Below are 18,669 nucleotides of genomic sequence, written 5' to 3' on the forward strand. Positions count from 1 at the left end.
AAATGAGAGAAAAATAAAAATCAAAAACTCAATAGAATAATGCAAAAACATGAATAGACAATTCAGTACATATATATATGAGTAAAAAGTAAAGTGATAAAGAGATGAAAAATAGAAACAGAAACAGAAAATAGAGTTGGAGGGGAGAAATACTCAAAGAAACAATAGTGAAAAGAATTCTAAGCCTAAGAAAGACTTTATGCAGGTTTGAAGGCCCAGGAGAAAGAAGGAAAAAGGTTTGAAATTTCAAACCTACAACAAAATAAACAGTTTACCTATAAAGAAATGAGACAGATCTTTGTGAGAAGGATTAGCATTGTTATCAGTAACACTGGATGCTACAAATCGATGGATCAATGTTTTTTACATAAAAAAATTCCACTCCCAGCCAAACTACTGATCAAATATGAGGACAAATACAGCCATTTTCAAATGTTCAAGGTACTGTTAAGATTTATTTACCGGCTGGGCACGGTGGCTCATGTCTGTAATCCCAGCACCGTGGGAGGCTGAGGCAGGCAGATCACCTGAGATCAGAAGTTCAAGACCAGCCTGGCCAACATGGCAAAATCCTGTCTCTACTAAAAATACAAAACTTAGCTAGGCATGGTGGTGTGTGCCAGTAATCCCAGCTACACGAGAGACTGAGGCAGGAGAATCGCTGGAACCCAGCGGGGCAGAGGCTGCAGTGAGCCGAGATCGCACCACTGCACTCCAGCCTGGGCAACAGAGAAAGACTCCGTCTCAAAAAAAAAAAATTATTTACCATACATGCTTTTGGAAGATAAAATAATTGTTAAGTGTTTCAATGAAAATGAAATCCAAAATAGAGGGGACTTTCCCAGAGACTCAATGAAAAACACTTCCAGGTTGACAGCTTGCAGTAGATCTAGACAGCAACAATCCTGAATTATAAGAGCAGACCAGAGGGCCTCAAAAGAATATCTTCAAGAAGTAAGTGTATGCATTACACACTCTATAATAAAGAATCTGCAAGATAGTAATAATGCAATAAAGATATATGCCACTTCTGTAAATAGGGAAAAAAGAAGGGCAATTAGAAATGCCAGGTGAAAATGCACATAAAAAAGTCATTGTCTGACTCTGAAATGAATTAAATTATGGCATGATTTTGAGTAACTGATGGGGTATAAGGAAAGAGAACCCATTTTACTTTACCATTTGTAGTTTCCTCCTTTCAGTGATACAGGTTTAATGACACAGGATTACAACTGTCACTTGAGAGGTCCAATCTATTATGTATACATAATGTATATCACAGAATGCATATAAATGCATTTTAATGATTTCTTTTCTTTCTTTCTTTCTTTCTTTCTTTTTTTTTTTTTTGAGATGGAGTTTCTTTCTTGTTGCCCAGGCTGGAGTGCAACAGCGCCGTCTAGGCATACTGCAATCTCTGCTTCCTGGGTTCAAGCGATTCTCCTGCCTCAGCCTCCCAAGTAGCTGGGGATTACAGGCACCTGCCACCACACCTGGCTACTTTTTTTTGTATTTTTAGTAGAGATGGGATTTCACCGTGTTGGCCAGGCTGGTCTCAAGTTCCTGACCTCAGGTGATCCACCCACCTCAGCCTCCCAAAGTGCAGGGATTACAGGCGTGAGCCACTGTGCCCGGCCTACTGATGTCTATTACTTAAAATCAACCTATAGTCAGACAAAAAGAATCTATTTGTAGAATAAATGTAAATACATTCTACATCTTAGCAACATTATATAATAGGCAGAAGAACATGAAGGACAAGCATAGAGAAAGATGGAAACACGTGGTAGAAAATCAACAGATACTATCTAAGGTAGCTGGATCACCAAAAAGAAGTATGTTGTTTCAATTTAGATCACCAGTATGTGATCTAAAAATAACAATGTAACTAACAAAAATGAGAGAATGAGAGAGAGTGAGGTGAGAGAAAGCATCATAATACGCAAAACTCATTTTTCACAGTAAAGAAACACAAGATACTATCTAAAGTCAATGAATCAAGAAATACAGACATAAATATGCATGTTAGTATCATGGAGCTAACCACCATTATATCATTTGAAAACTGCATGACGTGGTGGAACAGCACTGAGCCAGGGGCCAGAAAATCTAAATCCTAATCAAGCCCTAAGTTTTTCCTTTACCAGCTTGTGAGTTTACCCAAGCCCTTTCTTCATAGTCTTAATATCCACCTCTGTAAATGAGCTTGGACTAGACCAGCAGTTCAAAAAGTGTGTTCCCCAGACCAGCAGCATCAGCATCTCTTGGGAACTTGTTTGAAATGCAAATTATTTGGCCCTACCCCTAGACTTACTGAATCAGAAATCTTAGGTTGGGACCAGTAATTTGTGTCTTAAAAAGTCCTCCAAGTGATTCTGTTGTGTCCTAACGTATGAGAACCACTAATCTAGACCACTGGCCAACAAACTACCATCCATCTGCCAAATCCACCCCACTCTCATCTTTGTAAATAAAGTTTAATTGGAACACAGCCAATTTAAGTATTGTCTATGGTTGCTTTTGAGCTACAACAGTAGGGTTCAGTAGTTGAGGTAGAGGCAACTATGGCTCAAAAAGCCTAAAATAGGCCTGGTGCGGTGGTTCACACCTGTAATCCCAGCACTTTGGGAGGCCGAGGCGGGCAAATCACTCGAGGTCAGGAGTTCGAGACCAGCCTGGCCAACATGGTGAAACTCCATCTCTACTAAAAATACAAAAATTAGCCAGGCGTGGTGGCAGGTGGCTGTAATCCCAGCTACTCGGGAGGCTGAGGCAGGAGAACTGCTTGAACCCAAGAGGCAGGGGTTGCAGTGAGCCGAGATTGTGCCACTGCACTCCAGCCTGGGCGACAGAGCAAACAAACAAAACAAAACAAAAGCCTAAAATATTTTTCCTCTCTGGTTCTTTACAGAAAAAGTTGGCCGACCTCTGACCTGGACTATTCTGATTGATAATACTGAATGTACATCATTACTAAATTTGATGCCATGTTTATCATCTCCGTGAGGATGATAATCTTTATGAACCCATGAAATTCATAAAGATTATTCAATCAGAAAGGTATTTGTGCAAATGCTTAGAATCCTTTAATCAGTGTGTGGACTAATTCTGCCAGTGGTACTAGAATCCTTCCCCATATTCTTGACACAATAGAATAGTAAATAATAGTAAAAAGCCACTTAATAAATAGTGTAAGCTGAAAATAAAATTCTAAGTCCCCCAACTGACCGAATGGACCATCTCTTAGCCAAGGGAACCTCAGAATAACCTTGAAAACCGAGTTCTAGGCCATGATGGAATGAGCAGTCTTACACTCCTCGTTATCCCCCTCCCTTGCTAACCACAATTAGGCTTTCTTCCCTAAGGCTTTCACAGAAACCAGCCCTTTCAAAAGACTCTACCACTGATATTAACCAACCACCGAACACTGCTTCTCCTTTTTTGCCTGACATGAGGCCACTGATCACAGAGTGGTTCTGGCCAGTCTATGGAGAATGTGCAGTAAGGGTTTTCATGTCTTCTGCTTCCCTTTTTGATATCAGAGGGCCAAATATTCCACCCTCAGATCATGCTAATGCTGCCATTTTTTTGTACATGGGACCCATGAAGGGGCAAGAAGCTCAGTTGTGTGTGTGCACGTTTCTCCTTGTATAAATATTCAGACTCTTCCTATAGCTTACTGAAGTATATTTGGCCACCCTGCTCAACATAAATTCCTGTTCACTCTAGACCCTCTCTTGAAGAGTCCATTTCCAGCTTCTGGCAGGAGGCTATGCTTCCCAGCCTGTCAGAATGGTCACCCTGCAGGTTGGAACTCTTTATGAGAAATAAAGCTCTCCTTTCCAAATTTATGAACCTCCTCATTCTTTAGTTGACAATAGTAAATAAATAGTAAAAAGTCAAGCCCTCTCTGGCTCATAGTCTTGGAAAACTTTCTTGATTGCATAATGAATGTTGAAGGGCGTGGCAAACAGTTGTCTACTCTACACCCAAAGTTTGATTTTAAAAAGGCAACATTCACAAATTTTATAGCTAATCGCTCACCCACTAACTTCTCCAACTTCATCTCAATTCTTCACTGTAACAACCCATATCACATAATAAATAGGAGAGGAGCTTGCTTGTTATGGTATGTGGCTATCATCTATATAATTGATCATGAGAGTGGCAGGAGGCAGCCAAATGCCCAGGCAGAAATGGGCAGGTCCCTGGTGAAACCCCCTCTCCAAGCCGAAGACAGTTTAAATAAAGCCTGAAAGCCAAGCTACGGGTTAAATCCTCAGACCGGATTGAGAACTTGTCTTCCCATTTGTCGAGCTTTCCTGTGATGGATCCCCACCCCTCATGTATTTTACATATACCTACCCTTTCCTAATTGTTCTTCTACACTGTCGTGTGGAACCAGCAGATGCGGATGCAAGCTATAACACAGGTGAGCTGGGGCTCAGTAGTGTGGCCGAGCAAGGCCCGGGTGGGGCATCGGGCAAGGCCCAGGGTCTCTGGCTTGCCAAGTGACCAAGAAGAAAAATCATGCACCAAGAATTCCACTAAGACCAAATTCCAGATGTTTACAATCATTAGCACTCATAAATTCAAGCAAAAGTTGTGTTTTGAATTTCTGAAGCAATCTAAATTGAAATGTCGAAAGATGGAACGTGGGTTTCTATCTGAACAGAACAGAATAGATGACGCAAAGGCAGAACAGCGAGGAGGTATTGTAAAACAATCACCCAGGCAAATGAACAAAGAAAAGCCATTATACACACATGAGGTCATTCCACTGGGAAGAAGTAACATCAGACCCCTAGTTTTTAAATAGAGAAGGACAAGAACCTGGCATATTAACTTTGTTTCCTGCCCTTTACTACAATTTACTTAAATTCCCGTGACATGTAAGACTTACTTGCCAGTGCCACCATTTACTCTTAATAAACCCAAGGAGTGCCTTCTGATTTCAGGCCTCCGTTGGGTGCCCAAAATCTAGCCTCTCTGGTATCCTCCCTGAGGGCTCTGAAGCAAATCTACCCTCCTTGGGCAACACAGCTGCCCACATGACTGTACACTCTGGATTGACAAGTGCACTCTGGATTGACAAGTACACTCTGTACTCGTGACTGTACACTCTGGATGTACATCCTGACGAGTCAGATGAATGAATTCATCTCCCTGACCCTTTGAGTCACAGTTCCACAGCCAGTCCAGCGAAAACCACACCTCACCCCAGCTACTCCATCAAAGCAGCACTTTTGCTCGTTAATGTTGTTTAGACACTTGCAAAACAGTATTTTCCATTGCCTTCTGTGAAGCCAAAAGTATCTGAGACAGGTCTCAATCAGTTTAGAAAGTTTATTTTGCCATGGGTAAGGTCGCACCTGTGACACAGCCTCAGGAGGTCTTGACAACAAGTGCCCAAGGTGCTGGAGGCACAGCTTGCTCTTATACATTTTAAGGAGACGTGAGACATCAATCTATACACGTAAGATGTCCATTAGTCATTCAGGAAAGGCAGGACAACTCCACGGGTGAGGGGGGTTTCCAGTTCATAGGTAGATAAGAGACAAAAGGTTGCAGTCTTTTGAGTCTCTGATAAGCCTTTTTTTTTTTTTTTTTTTTGAGACGGAGTCTCACTGTGTCACCCAGGCTGTAGTGCAGTGGGGTGATCTCAGCTCACTGCAACCTCCACCTCCTGGGTCCAAGCAATTCCCCTGTCTCAGCCTCCCAAGTAGCTGGGATTACAGGCTTATGCCCCCATGCCCGGATAATTTTTCTGTGTTTTTTTTTTTTTTTTTAAGTAGAGATGGGGTTTCACCATGTTGGCCAGGCTGTTCTTGAACTCCTGACCTCAAGTGATTCACCCGCCTCAGCCTCCCAAAGTGCTGAGATTACAGGTGTAAGCCACCGCACCCGGCCTCTGATTAGCCTTTTACACAATACACAATTTACATGTGAGAAGAGGGTAGAGGAATAGTCACTTATGCCTCAGTTTGGCTTAGTGAAACAGGAGGGCAGAGGAAGCAATCAGATAGGCGTTTGTTTCACAGGGGCAGAGGGATAACTCTGAGTACTGTCCGTCTTTTTTCCATGAGGAATTCCTTGTGGGCAAATTGTGAGGGAGGTATATAGTTTTTTTTATCTTTAGGGAGGTATATAGTTTTTTTTTTTTAATCTTTGTAGCTATCTTCTTTAGGAATAAAATGGGAGGCAGGTTTGTCTGATGCACTTCCCAGCTTCACTTCCCTTTGACTTAATGATTTGGGGGTCCTGAGATTTATTCTCCCTTCACACTTCATAATAGTAAGAGGCCCAGATTGCACTCACTTCTCTGACGAGGCTGGTTTCTAAAGCTGAGTAGTTGTTATAATCCCACTGAGTCTTTCAATACAAAGGAGTAAGTCTCATCACAATTCACAGGCCAAATAATAACACTATTCTTCTCCTATTCCTTCCTAGAGTACTAATATCAGACCGCATTTTAGGCCACTTATCATAAAAAGAGGACACAACGAACACCAAAGACTATTCATCACACTGTACGTGAGGAAAATGAATGTAGAAAAATTACTCTAACTTAAATAGGTCCCTCAACAGATTCCGTATAGAAAAGTCCTTTAGAAATAGAAACAATCCCAGCCTGGCCAACATGGTGAAACCCCGTCTCTACTAAAAATACAAAAATTAACCGGGCATGGTGTCACGTGCCTGTAGTCTCAGCTACTCAGGAGGCTGAGGCAGGAGAATCACTTGAACCTGGGAGGCGGAGGTTGCAGTGAGCCAAGATTGCGCCACTGCACTCCAGCCTGGGCAACAGAATGAGACTCGGTCTCAAAAAGAAAGAAAGAAAGAAAGAAAGAAATAGAAACAATAACAAAATTAACCATTGATATGAAATACTGCTCTTGTACCATCTAATAAAAGTATTTTCTCCAATCCATTTCTAATAATGAACCCAGAACTGGAAGTTAAAATAAGGAAACTAAGTAGAGAAACACAGTGATAAATATCCATGCTTAGTTATACAAATGTTGATTTGTAGGACCAACAACTATGATTGAAACGCAGTTAAACTGTCCCATTCTTCAAGGACATTTTGTTAGGGAGGCAGGAGCCTAGGAGACTGAGGGTGACCCAAGTTCAGCTTCATCTCTGTGGCTCAGAATATTTTACTAATGTCTTTTCAGACCATCTGGCTCTACTCTGTAGCCACAGGTGACTACAGAGTAGTATGTTTTAAATGACAATATCTTGCATTCTGAGAAAGTGACCACTAGGATTTATTGTGCTATTGTTATAAGCTGGACTGTGAAAACCACTAGTAGTACAATTTATATAGCAGACGGCACCTGATGGGCTAAAACTGGCCCTCAGCTGTTTTTGGAAACAGAATAGTGATGTGGTAATGATTTCTGTGTATTTTTGAATATTTATTTATTTTAATACCATAAGATTCATGTGGGAAGGTTTGTAATTCAATAGTTCCTTATGTACAGTACTATATGTAATTCACAAAGAAATTCCAGGGTCAAGGAAGCTCAAGAAATTGAATCTTTTTATATATTGATTTTAAGGAAAGAAATACAGAACTGTGATAGCAAAAGTAAAGGACGTGGGAACAGCCCTCCCTCCAACTTTCAATTTCTGCACATTCACTGCCACCTCACTTTATCCAAAAGCTAAGTCGGATTCCAGGTTTTCTTCTTCACACCCCTCAAATGTCTGTTCTGTCTCACCATAGCTTCTCCCTATCCGCTCCTAGCACAGACACTCTCATCCCTGGCTGCACATGGGGATCACCGGTGAGATTTAGACACCACTGAAAATCCAGGTTTCACCCCCAGAAATCCTGATGTAATTCATCTGAATTATAGTCTGGACATTGGGAATTAAAATCTCCCTAGGCAATCCTAAAATGCAGTTGAGGTTGAGAACCATTGTCTTAGCATGGCTTTGATAAGAAAAAGTTTTAAAATAAATCACGACGAGACCATCAAAACCAAAATGAGGCCTGAATTCCACACAGAATACTCCACACACCAGACTTAGAGTAATACGAGACAATTGTAAGGCTCCTAAAACCAAGCGTCTTCCATAGCTTCTCCCTCTTTCTCCTTCCCGACCTCCACCAGTCCCCAGGGCCTGTCTTCTTGTCCATCCCTTCCTATCCAGTTCTCATGCCATCATCCCTCTTCATTTTGCACCTGTCTCAGTGTAGAATCCCCTAATTGGTCTCCCTGACTCCTTTTCCTGCTCTCTCCAATCCATCCTGCACACCACCACCAGATCAATCTGCTCCTCACTCTGCTCCTCAAACCCTCTTGCAGGAAAATGGCCTCTTCCTGCTCACTGTGCCTCAACTCCTTAACTTGGGGGTAAAGGCCTTGCCCAATCTGTTTCCAACTTTTTCCAGCCCTCGTTTCTCAATACCATCTGAAAAGCAGCCTCACTCTGTTCTGGTGAACTGGGATGCTCTGTAATTCCCCAAATATGCTCTGTTGAAAACTTCAGACCCTGCGTTAGGTAGAAATAGAAGCCAGGTCGGCCGGGCACAGTGGCTTACGCCTGTAATCCCAGCACTTCGGGAGGCTGAGGCGGGTGGATCACAAGGTCAAGAGATTGAGACCATCCTGGCCAACGTGGTGAAACTCCATCTCTCCTAAAAATACAAAAATTAGCTGGGCGTGGTGGTGCGTGTCTGTAATCCCAGCTACTCGGGAGGTTGAGGTAGGAGAATCACGTCAACCTGGGAGGCGGAGGTTGCAGTGAGCTGAGATTGCCCTGCTGCACTCCAGTCTGGGCGACAAGCGCGAAACTCCGTCTCAAAAAAAAAAAAAAAAAAGAAAGAAAGAAAGAAAGAAAAAATAGAAGCCATGTCATTTGCCCCAGACCACCTAGCTAGTGAGCAATAGGATCTGGATTTCAATCCAGGTTTGGGCTGTGTTCAAAGCTCTTCAACACTATCCTTTCCTCTCTCTGGAATGCTCCCTTCTGTATCTATCTGTAGCAACTGTACCATCCCCTCAAGGACATTTTGTTAGGGAGGCATGAGCCTAGGAGAGTGAAAGTGACACAATTTTAAGTTCAGCTCCATCTTGAGAGTAACAAGGCACACTCTTTGCCAACCAGGACCCATGGTCATAAGATGTTTATGGTTGAGAAAACAGCCTAAGGATACAACAACAGAAAGTCCAGATGTCCCAATACCATAACAATATATGTTTTCAAAAAATTATAGTTATGCTTTGATGTTCTCACACACTAAAATGTCAAGGATAGTTTTCTTTAAATCAATAGAATAATAAGTTTTGTCACACTGTCTGCCCATCCGCACATAGGCACAGCTTAGTTTAATCTTTATATAGACAAGACCCCTATATAAGAAAAACTTAAAGTCAATGCGTTCCTCCTTTTGCTTTCTGAGGGCACCCTACTCTGTAACATAGTTTCTAATAAGCTTGCTTCTTTCACTGCATTTTGTGACTCACCTTGACTTCTTTCCCATGTAAGATCCAAGAACCCTCTCTTACAGGTCTGGATTGAAACCCCCTTTTTTCCTGAAGTTATCCCTTTTTTTTCCTGTCGAAGTGACTTTCTGTTTTCTGAGCTCCTATAGCACTTTGTTTACATATTTCACAAAAGATATTGATAACAGAGTCATGTAATGAGTTTCCTGCGGTCTGAGACATCGTCTTGAGGTTTTTCAGTCCTTTACAGCATCGTACACCGCACCCTACATGCTGTGGGCTCTCATAGAAGTCTGCTGAAGAATGAATTACTGTGGGAAGCCTCTCTGTACCTGCCCAACCCACTCACAATGCGAGATCCTAATTAATTTCAGGCACAAAGATAGCATTTCCCAACCCCAAGTATCCTGCCATTTTCCTATTCTAGTGTATCAATTCTTTTTTATCCATCCACGAGCCCTCTGCCACCTGTCTATAAAACATTTTGCAATTGGGAAGGACTCTGGTACTGGATAACTATGTAACGTACAAAAAGATGCAAATTGTGATAAATAGGAGGCATAAAACGAACAAGGGTGGTTTCATTCTTTGAAATCTGACATGGAAATTAGACATAGGTCCAAGTCAAGTTCCCCTTTCAGGCCTTCTCACCCTTTGTCTCCACTTTTTGTGGAAAGGAACAGGGGAGGGGCAGCAAGTAGTGTGAGCAAAAGCGGAAGAAGAAAGGCGAGAGGAAGAACTGGCCAGACAGCCACTCTTTCCCGAAAGACAAACAGCATTCTAGGAAAAGAAAATATTCCCTAGGTCACAAGAAATTGTACCAGGAGCCTACAGTAGAACAAAGAAATCCAGAACAGAAGCCCCTGTTTGATCTCCTCATCTCCATCTGTGAGATGGGGTGAATAACCCTGCCTGCTTCTTGCCACACAGTCCGGGGGGCTGAGCTATCTTCAGCGTGATTTGGAAAAGGCTGCAAATGCAAAAGGAAAATCCTCCATTTAACTTAGCATTTGACTGTATCCCTGGGGATTAAGTAAAACTAGACATTGAATTTAAAACAAATATAAGGAGAATGGGGACAGGGGACACTCCTCCTATTGTCTACATCCCTATTCACCCTCTTCCTTGCCGCTCCCACAGAAGTTGCTAAACTGATGGGATATTGTCCTGAAATGCCACTGGGCCAAAGACAGAGTTCAAGTTCAACTTCTTAAAACCCAGGTTGATAAAGGCAGGAATGAAGAGCTGGGGTTCCCCTCCCTCTGTCAGGGTCCCCCTTCTCACTGTAGGAATGGAAAAACTTCACCTCTATTGTCTTAGGGTCCTGGCTGGGTCCAAGAGTTAAATCGACAAAACACAGATTTACATGAGAAAAGCATAGACATTTATTCATAAATGTTTTACATGGCACAAGAGCCCTCATAAAGAAATGAAGACCCAAAGAATCAGTTAGAGTCAGTTACTTCTACATTGGATTGAACAAAGAATAATAAACTATGAAAATGTAACTAAATTATGTGGCGAAGCTTAAAAAATAGAATTTCTAACAAGGTCTGTGCAATATTCTCTAAGTTACCTTTCCTTCTAGTCCCTAGAGAGTGTCTTTCACATAGGAATTCCATCTTCTCCTCTTAAGAAACAGCACAAAGGTCAAAGTGATATTCTTGTACCTGCTGTTTTTCAAGTGCTTTTAACTTAAATAGTCAATATTCCAGAATGGCATTTTTAAATTTTTAAGTTTTGGGATACATGTACAGAACATGCAGGTTTGTTACATAGGTACACATGTGCCACAGTGGTTTGCTGCACCTGTCAACCCATCATCCAGGTTTTAAGCCCCGCATGCATTAGGTATTTGTCCTAATGCTCTCCTTCCCCTCGTCCCCGACCCTCCAACAAGCCCCGGTGTGTGATGTTCCCCTCCCTGTGTCCATGTGTTCTCATTGTTCAACTCCTGCTTATGAGTGAGAACATGTGGTGTTTGGTTTTCTGTTCCTGTGTTAGTTTGCTGAGGATGATGGCTCCCAGCTTCATCCATGTCCCTGCAAAGGACATGAACTCATTCTTTTTTATGGCGCATAGTATAGAATAGCATATTTTAACCCCTTCATCACCCTACAACAAATACCGTTTGGAATGACTCATTATCAAAACTGAAAACTCTACCAACATTACTTTTGAGAACCAACCAGGTGTTGGGCACTGTGCTAGGGCTGGAGATTTTAAAAACAAAAGAGAAGAAAAGCAAAGCATTGGCCCCTACTCTTAAGAAGTTCACAGTCTACTGGGAGAGGCAGAAATAATTTCCATAGACAAATAATTTCCATAGGCAAAGGTAAACCTCGGGGTTCTGTGGAAATTAAAAAAAAAGACTCTGTGAAAGCAGAACTGGGGTGAAGGAAGGTTTCATCGAAGAGATGAGGTCAGAGTTGAGGGTTGATGAATGTGCATGAGTCAGGCCTAGAAGACGGGCAGAGGTGTGCCACAGAGAAACACCTGAGCAAAGCCGTGAGACAGGTGTGGTGTCTTTCCCTCACAGCAACAAAGGATTCCCTACATCCTTATATCTGCATTAACGCGTGGCATATGGCAGTGGCAGGGAGGAGGAAAGGAGGAAATTGATGAAATATATTTAAGTACTAACTTTAAAGAAATGCATTCAAAATAAATCCATAACCTTCTCTGAAGAAATAAGATGGGCAAAAGAAAAAACTAAAGAAAAAGGTGTAAAAGAAAAAACTAAAGAAAAAGGTGTAAAAGAAAAAACATATTTTTCAAGTGGGTTTGGTTAAAGCAATCAACTTCCTCATCTCCACAAGTGGTATCAGACTCCAGGCAGCCTCTCAGTCACAAAGCTGCTGTTTACCTCTAAATCACAGAAGGCAGATGGAAAGCAGGCAAAATACCACACACCTGGCCACTGTGTACATTCTAAACCACACTATAGTCAAGGCAGGGGTGGGGGCTCATAAGCAATGCAAACCCATGGAGGGAAGGCCTTTCCCAACCAAGTCTTCTCTGCTGGAGGTGGACACAGCACTGCCTAAGGAGGGGGTTTAGACCCCACTCTGCCCCCGTCTGTGAAATGGTGGTGACCCATGTGGACTCTGCCCACATTCCATCCCCTCGAAGACCTGGGCCCATACCGATTTAAGCGGCATAAAGAGTTGAGGCCCAGGCTGGAGAGGGTGGAAGAAGATGCCAGAAAGCATTTCTATCATGGGCTCAGCTACAAGCACAGTTTTTTTCCCTGGCCTTGTAGTTTCCTTGCTCTGTGCCTTAGTTTCTCCATCTGACAATGACAATGACAACAATCTGCCCCTAATTTTCTTATTTAGGAGAGATAAATAACTCCTGACACAGTTGGAGTTCCTTAAACAAGGGTCATGTGTCCTAGACAACGCGACCCAGGAAGCCAGAATAACCTTTAGCTAAAGCAACAGCTTAGGCCGGGCACGGTGGCTCAAGCCTGTAATCCTAGCACTTTGGGAGGCCGAGGCAGGCAGATTACTTGAGGTTACGAGTTCGAGACCAGCCTGGCCAACATAGTGAAACCCCTCTCTGCTGAAAAAAAAAAATACAAAAATCAGCTGGAAATTGCTTGAACCCAGGAGGCGGAGGTTGCAGTGAGCCAAGATCGTGCCACTGCACTCCAGCCTGGGCAACAGAGCAAGACTCCATCTCAAAAATAAAAAATGAAAATAAAGCAATAGCCTAAGGAACAAAGGCAACACAGCTGCTCAGTTTTCTATCCACCCGACCATGTTTATTCTGTCCCTCCTGTGTGCACAAGAGAGTCAAAACTGAGGCTTGTTTGCCATTGTTTTCCAGTCCCTTTCCACATTCCTTGCTCGTGACTGATGGGTGACAGAAGCCAGCTGGGTTATTATGCATACCAGGGTAAACCATGCTCATGGAAGTATATGTCTCAACCCAGCCCTGCCACATGGGAAGTGTGGAATAAAGCCAGTGCCTAAGGCGGCAGGACACTGTGCTCGGCTCACCTGGGGATGCTAGTCAGGTAGGTCATGACATTCAGGAAGTCTTCATCTGGGATGTGTTTGAACCCCGAAAACTCTGGGAACGTGATGATGGGGGCGCCATCCTCCCCTCGGCCTCCTGCAACAAAAACAGGTGGTCAAAATGTTAGCAAAATGTTGTCCTGTCACACCTCTGCAGGGAAGTTGGGCGAAAGAATATCGGTCACCTCTTTTCCTACCTATATTATCTCAGACTAGAATTTGGGAGAAGTTAACACAGTTATTTTGAACAAGTCTCTCTTCTCATTCATGCTGGCTCCATGGCATTGTAAGAATTCAATTTTTGAATCCTTTGAAGAGAGTTACTGTGTAAAAGGAAATACTGATTTAATTATTCAGCATAGGTAGAATAGTAAATAATGCCAACACAAATATGTAATACTGCTCTTCATTTTTGTAGTCAGTAAATGTCAAAAGTAATATTGCGTGGTGGTTAAGAGAGTTAATGCTAAAATCAGACAGCCTGGTTCAAATCTGCTTTGCCACATTGTTGCTATATGATTTTTGGCAAGATATTTAATGTGTTTCTTTCATATTTATATATATATATATGTATGTATATATAGAGATATATATGGCCTACCATTTTATTATATAGGAACAATGCTTGTACCTACGTGGTAAGGTATTGTGAGGATTAAGTGACAGCACAAATGAGAAGCACCTTAGCAGGGTGCTTATTATATAAAACTGCTCAAAAAATGGTGACCATGATTACAATTATTATTATTACAAGGAAGCAATAATCAGCTTCCCTTCAAGAATTTATAAATAGTAATTTAAGATATCCCTGTGAAAGTAAAAATATGAAAATTCACATTTAATTCAGAGCAGAGACCACCAAATTCAATAGATTCTATTTCCCAGTCCCCTTGCAGCTGCATGGAGCCATTTGACTAAGTTCTAGCCCCACAGTCCCCAAACTGTGTCGCAGGTAAGCAGGGAACCACAGTAAACTCATGGGAGCACTGTGACTATTTTAAATTTTTGAGGGAAACACAGTGACAGTTGACATCTGTCAGACACCATATGCACTACTACTGGCTTGAGGTAGTTCCCTATTTCTTTTTCCTTTTATTGAGACAGAGTCTCGCACTGTCGCCCAGGCTAGAGTGCAGTGGTGCAATATCGGCTCACTGCAACCTCTGACTCACAGGTTCAAGCGATTCTCCTGCCTCAGCCTCGTGAGTAGCTGGGATTACAGGCGTGCATCACCATACCCAGCTAATTTTTGTATTTTTAGTAGAGACGGGGTTTCATCACGTTGGCCAGGCTGGTCTCAAACTCCTGACTTTAGGTGATCCACCCGCCTCCGCCTCCCAAACTGCTGGGATTACAGGCATGAGCCACCACGCCCAGCCCCAGTAGTTCCCAATTTCAACATCAAATTGCATTATATTCTTGTAGATGGTGTTGCATCTTTATAAAGCTGGGGGTTTGGTACTTGCTGGAATAAAAAGCAAAAACAGTGTGCAAATCAATGTGGAACAAGACATAAAGGTGGTGATATCTAGTTTGATTGCAAGGTTTAAGATAGCTGTAGTTATTTAAGAATAAAAATGAGAGAAAAAATAATATTTTAATTTATATGTATTATTTTTTCAAACAGCTACTAAGTTGTTAGGACATAAATACATATTAAGTTGTTTGACATGTTAGTTATTGCTTTTGGCCTAGGGGGGCCATGAAAAAAAGACTGAGATACTAAGGCGCAGAGAATTGAGAGGGTTTGGGAACCTCTACCCTAGCCAGTAGTATAGGAGCTTAAGCTGCATGCACCTCCCAAGTTATGTCCTTGAAGAGAAACCACTTGAAGAGGAATCATGGCTCTCAAGGCAAGGCCAACTACAAATGACTGAATGTATTCAACATATCTGAGACACACATATCAGTGTGGGGTGTGGTTAGTGGGGACTGTGTGATTAATGAGGATGTGTGGTCCACGAAGAAACTATAGAAGAGGAGGACTCAGAGGAGCAAAGGCGGGCAGTGTACAGCCAGTGCTATTCTAAGGAGAGAGGGCCAGCCCACTCTGAGAGTCCAACCCACGTTACCAGTCTATCTGATGACACCACTGTAAGATCATCCAGTGCTCTTACAGTTGCTCTTACAGCAACTCTCTGGTGCTGACTCCAAGCCTGATAAGAATCTTCTGTTTATAATCTGATTTTCCATGTAAATTTTAAATTTCTTTCAAGAAAAGGAATGTGTTATTGAGCAAACATAAGTATATTATGTAAAGAATAAGTTAGCGCTGTGGTTTTTCTGCATGAGTCTCTTGTGAGTGTTGTTAATATGGGTCTTAGGTGCTCAGAAACCAGTTGCTGTAGAACGAAACCATGTGAGGTTTGTCTGGATGGTCAGTCATCCCTCCACAGAAGGTACCTCTTTATTAATCCTACATGTTTACTCTAAATTTCCAAAAATGAAATCTACAGATTAGATGTTTATCAAGACAAGTATATTGAACTACCTCATTACAGTGACTGATGAGGACATTAACAGCTTTCATCTAATAATATTCTTCCTCTTTGCAGTTTCACAACTATGGGAAGTTTCAGAGAAATGTGCATTCAGAGAATTTGCGTCTTTAAAAGGCTAAATTAAGATGCATTATAACACTGTAGTAATTGCATAATCAACATTTGCTGAGGGACTGGCTAAAACATTTCAAGGAACTGAAATACCCTAAAATATTCACTAGAATGTGATTATGCCATTTAATTTTACCTTTTATTTATTATTATTATTATTATTATTATTATTATTATTAGATGGACTCTCACTCTGTCACCCAGGCTAGACTGCAGTGGTGTGATCTCCGCTCACTGCAACCTCCGCCTCCCAGGTTCAAGCGATTCTTGTGCCTCAGCCTACCGAGTAGCTGGGATTACAGGCACACGCCACCACGCCCAGCTAATTTTTGTATTTTTAGTAGAGACGGGGTTTCACCATGTTGGCCAGGCTGGTCTCGAACTCCTGACCTCAAGTGATCCGTCTGCCTCGGCCTCCCTAAGTGCTGGGATTACAGGCGTTGAGCCACCACACCCGGCCAATTTTACCTTTTCATAGTTGACTGTATTAAAGCCATCCTCACCTAAATGAAAAAAGGTGAAGTTTTCTTCTACCTTGGTTACTACAAACACTGAACGGCAGAGATGCCCTAAGGTTAACTGTGGACACCCACCTACTGTTGAATATTAGTCTTAAGAGGCAGAAGCATCAAGGAAACAGAGCTGGACTTAACTGTGGGGCAACCCACAACATGGCATCTAGTGCCACCTTCTGAGGAAACGCGGTAATGCAATAGGAAGAAAGAATGATTATTCCAAAGTCCAATGCATTCCTTGAATGCAAGGAATACAAACAACCCCAAATTATTTGGTACTAAGTAAAATGATAACTTAAAATAAACTTTACTCCTCCTACTATGATTTTGTACCTTTTCATTAAGTGAAAGACAACTAGTTTTAGTGCAGAAAACATTAAGCGCTTGGGGTACATAAGGTGATTGCTGAAAGGGCCCTGGTGATAGCTGGCATGAAGGCTTCATGCACAGGTGAATTGAGAATACGGGAAATTCTACAGGAAGATGGCAAAGACCAATGATGGGGAAGGGTGCAAAGCATCTTCCTACTGCTCTTTGCCTTCCAGTATCTATTTTCCCTTTCTCCTCCACACAAGATTTTAACTGGGGAAATGGCAGAACCATTCCCTGGGAAGCACTTTGGAAATCTCAGGGCCTAGGATACTAAATGACCCATTCTCCTTAATAAAACAAAGAATTGCCCCACATGCTACGTGACTTCCAAATGTCTTACCAGAGGCTTAAGTGAAAAATCCATTTAAAATGCTCTGAACCTAGACTCTGCTTTTACAAATAATCATACAGAATTTTTATATTTATTTATTTATTTATTTATTTATTTTTATTTATTTATTTATTTTTTGAGATGGAGTTTCACTCTTGTTGCCCAGGCTGGAGTGCAATGGCACGATCTCGGCTCACCACAACCTCCGCCTCTCGGGTTCAAGCAATTCTCCTGCCTCAGCCTCCCAAGTAGCTGAGATTACAGGTATGCACCACCACACCCGGCTAATTTTGTATTTTTAGTAGAGATGGGGTTTCTCCGTGTTGGTCAGGCTGGTCTCTTAACTCCCGACCTCAGGTGATCCGCCCACCTCGGCCTCCCAAAGTGCTGGGATTGATTACAGGCGTAAGCCACCATGCCCGGCCAAGAATTTTTTTTTTTAATCTTAATAAAGTCACTCCAGGTATCTGATCACCCCACCACATCCCAGCATTTGCACCCATCACATTTTTGGTGACTCCAAATTGAGGGGCAAGCACCTCTTTCATTATTCTCATGTAGCTAGACATGCATGTGGAAATACATACTATTGAAAGATATGTTACTTTACTATAATTAGTTTCCTTTGATTTCTCCTTTACAGTTCCTTTTATTTTTTAATTTTTAAAAATATGTGCATAGGTAGGTGTGGCTGTTCACCTAAAGTTTTCCCTTCCTGGGCACATAGCTACACTACATTTCCCAGCTTCCCTTGCTGTTAAGTTTGTTCAAATGACTGTGACAAGTTCAAGTCAATGGAATGTGCTGTATGCTATCTCTGAGCTGAGAATTTTAAGAAGCACTATGCTCCTTCCATGTTCTTAGCCTGTCTGCTCCCCAGACACGCATAACAACAATAAGAACCAGAAACTCAAAGGAGCCTTCATTCCTGAACCTCCACATGGAGAAAAGTTGTCTGCTGACCAGGAACATACATGCAGAACTGGTAAAAGAGTAAGAAATTAATTTCTGTTATGTGTGTTTTGAAACCGCCTTTTCAAAATCATGACTGAGACAGTGAAAGAGATCTAACTTAACCCACTCCATCTTGCTTCTAACATCCAAGCTGTCCTTGTTCATTCCTGGGCGTAGGCTGAACTAACTTTGGGAGAAATTTAGTTTAGTTTAAACAAACATGGTAACAGCCCTTTCCTAAAGCAGACCTCCATCTTGCCTGGGGATTAGATTGCCTTTGTAGGACTAATATTAGCCACAAGATTAGAAATTATGGTTTAGGAGTCATGCAGCTGGAGGCTGCAAGGTCCTGACCCTCCCTAAACTGCTCCTAAGATCAGTGCTTGAGATATTTTGCAGACCCTG

The 18,669-nt window shown here is 42.0% G+C and overlaps 1 protein-coding gene across 3 annotated transcripts in view; it reads right to left on the bottom strand.

Annotated features, from left to right (window-relative positions):
* The window catches only part of MCF2L2 (MCF.2 cell line derived transforming sequence-like 2), a 249,958-nt gene that overhangs the window by 186,917 nt on the left and 44,372 nt on the right, over positions 1-18,669 (bottom strand). For all 3 annotated transcript variants that reach the window (XM_009446932.4, XM_003310140.6, XM_009446933.3), the window contains exon 3: positions 13,463-13,577. In XM_009446932.4, coding sequence (XP_009445207.3) covers positions 13,463-13,577 — 115 coding nt within the window. The remainder of the gene's footprint in view (positions 1-13,462; positions 13,578-18,669) is intronic.

Source organism: Pan troglodytes, chromosome 2, assembly GCF_028858775.2.
Source record: "Pan troglodytes isolate AG18354 chromosome 2, NHGRI_mPanTro3-v2.0_pri, whole genome shotgun sequence".
NCBI classification, from domain to species: Eukaryota; Metazoa; Chordata; class Mammalia; order Primates; family Hominidae; genus Pan; species Pan troglodytes.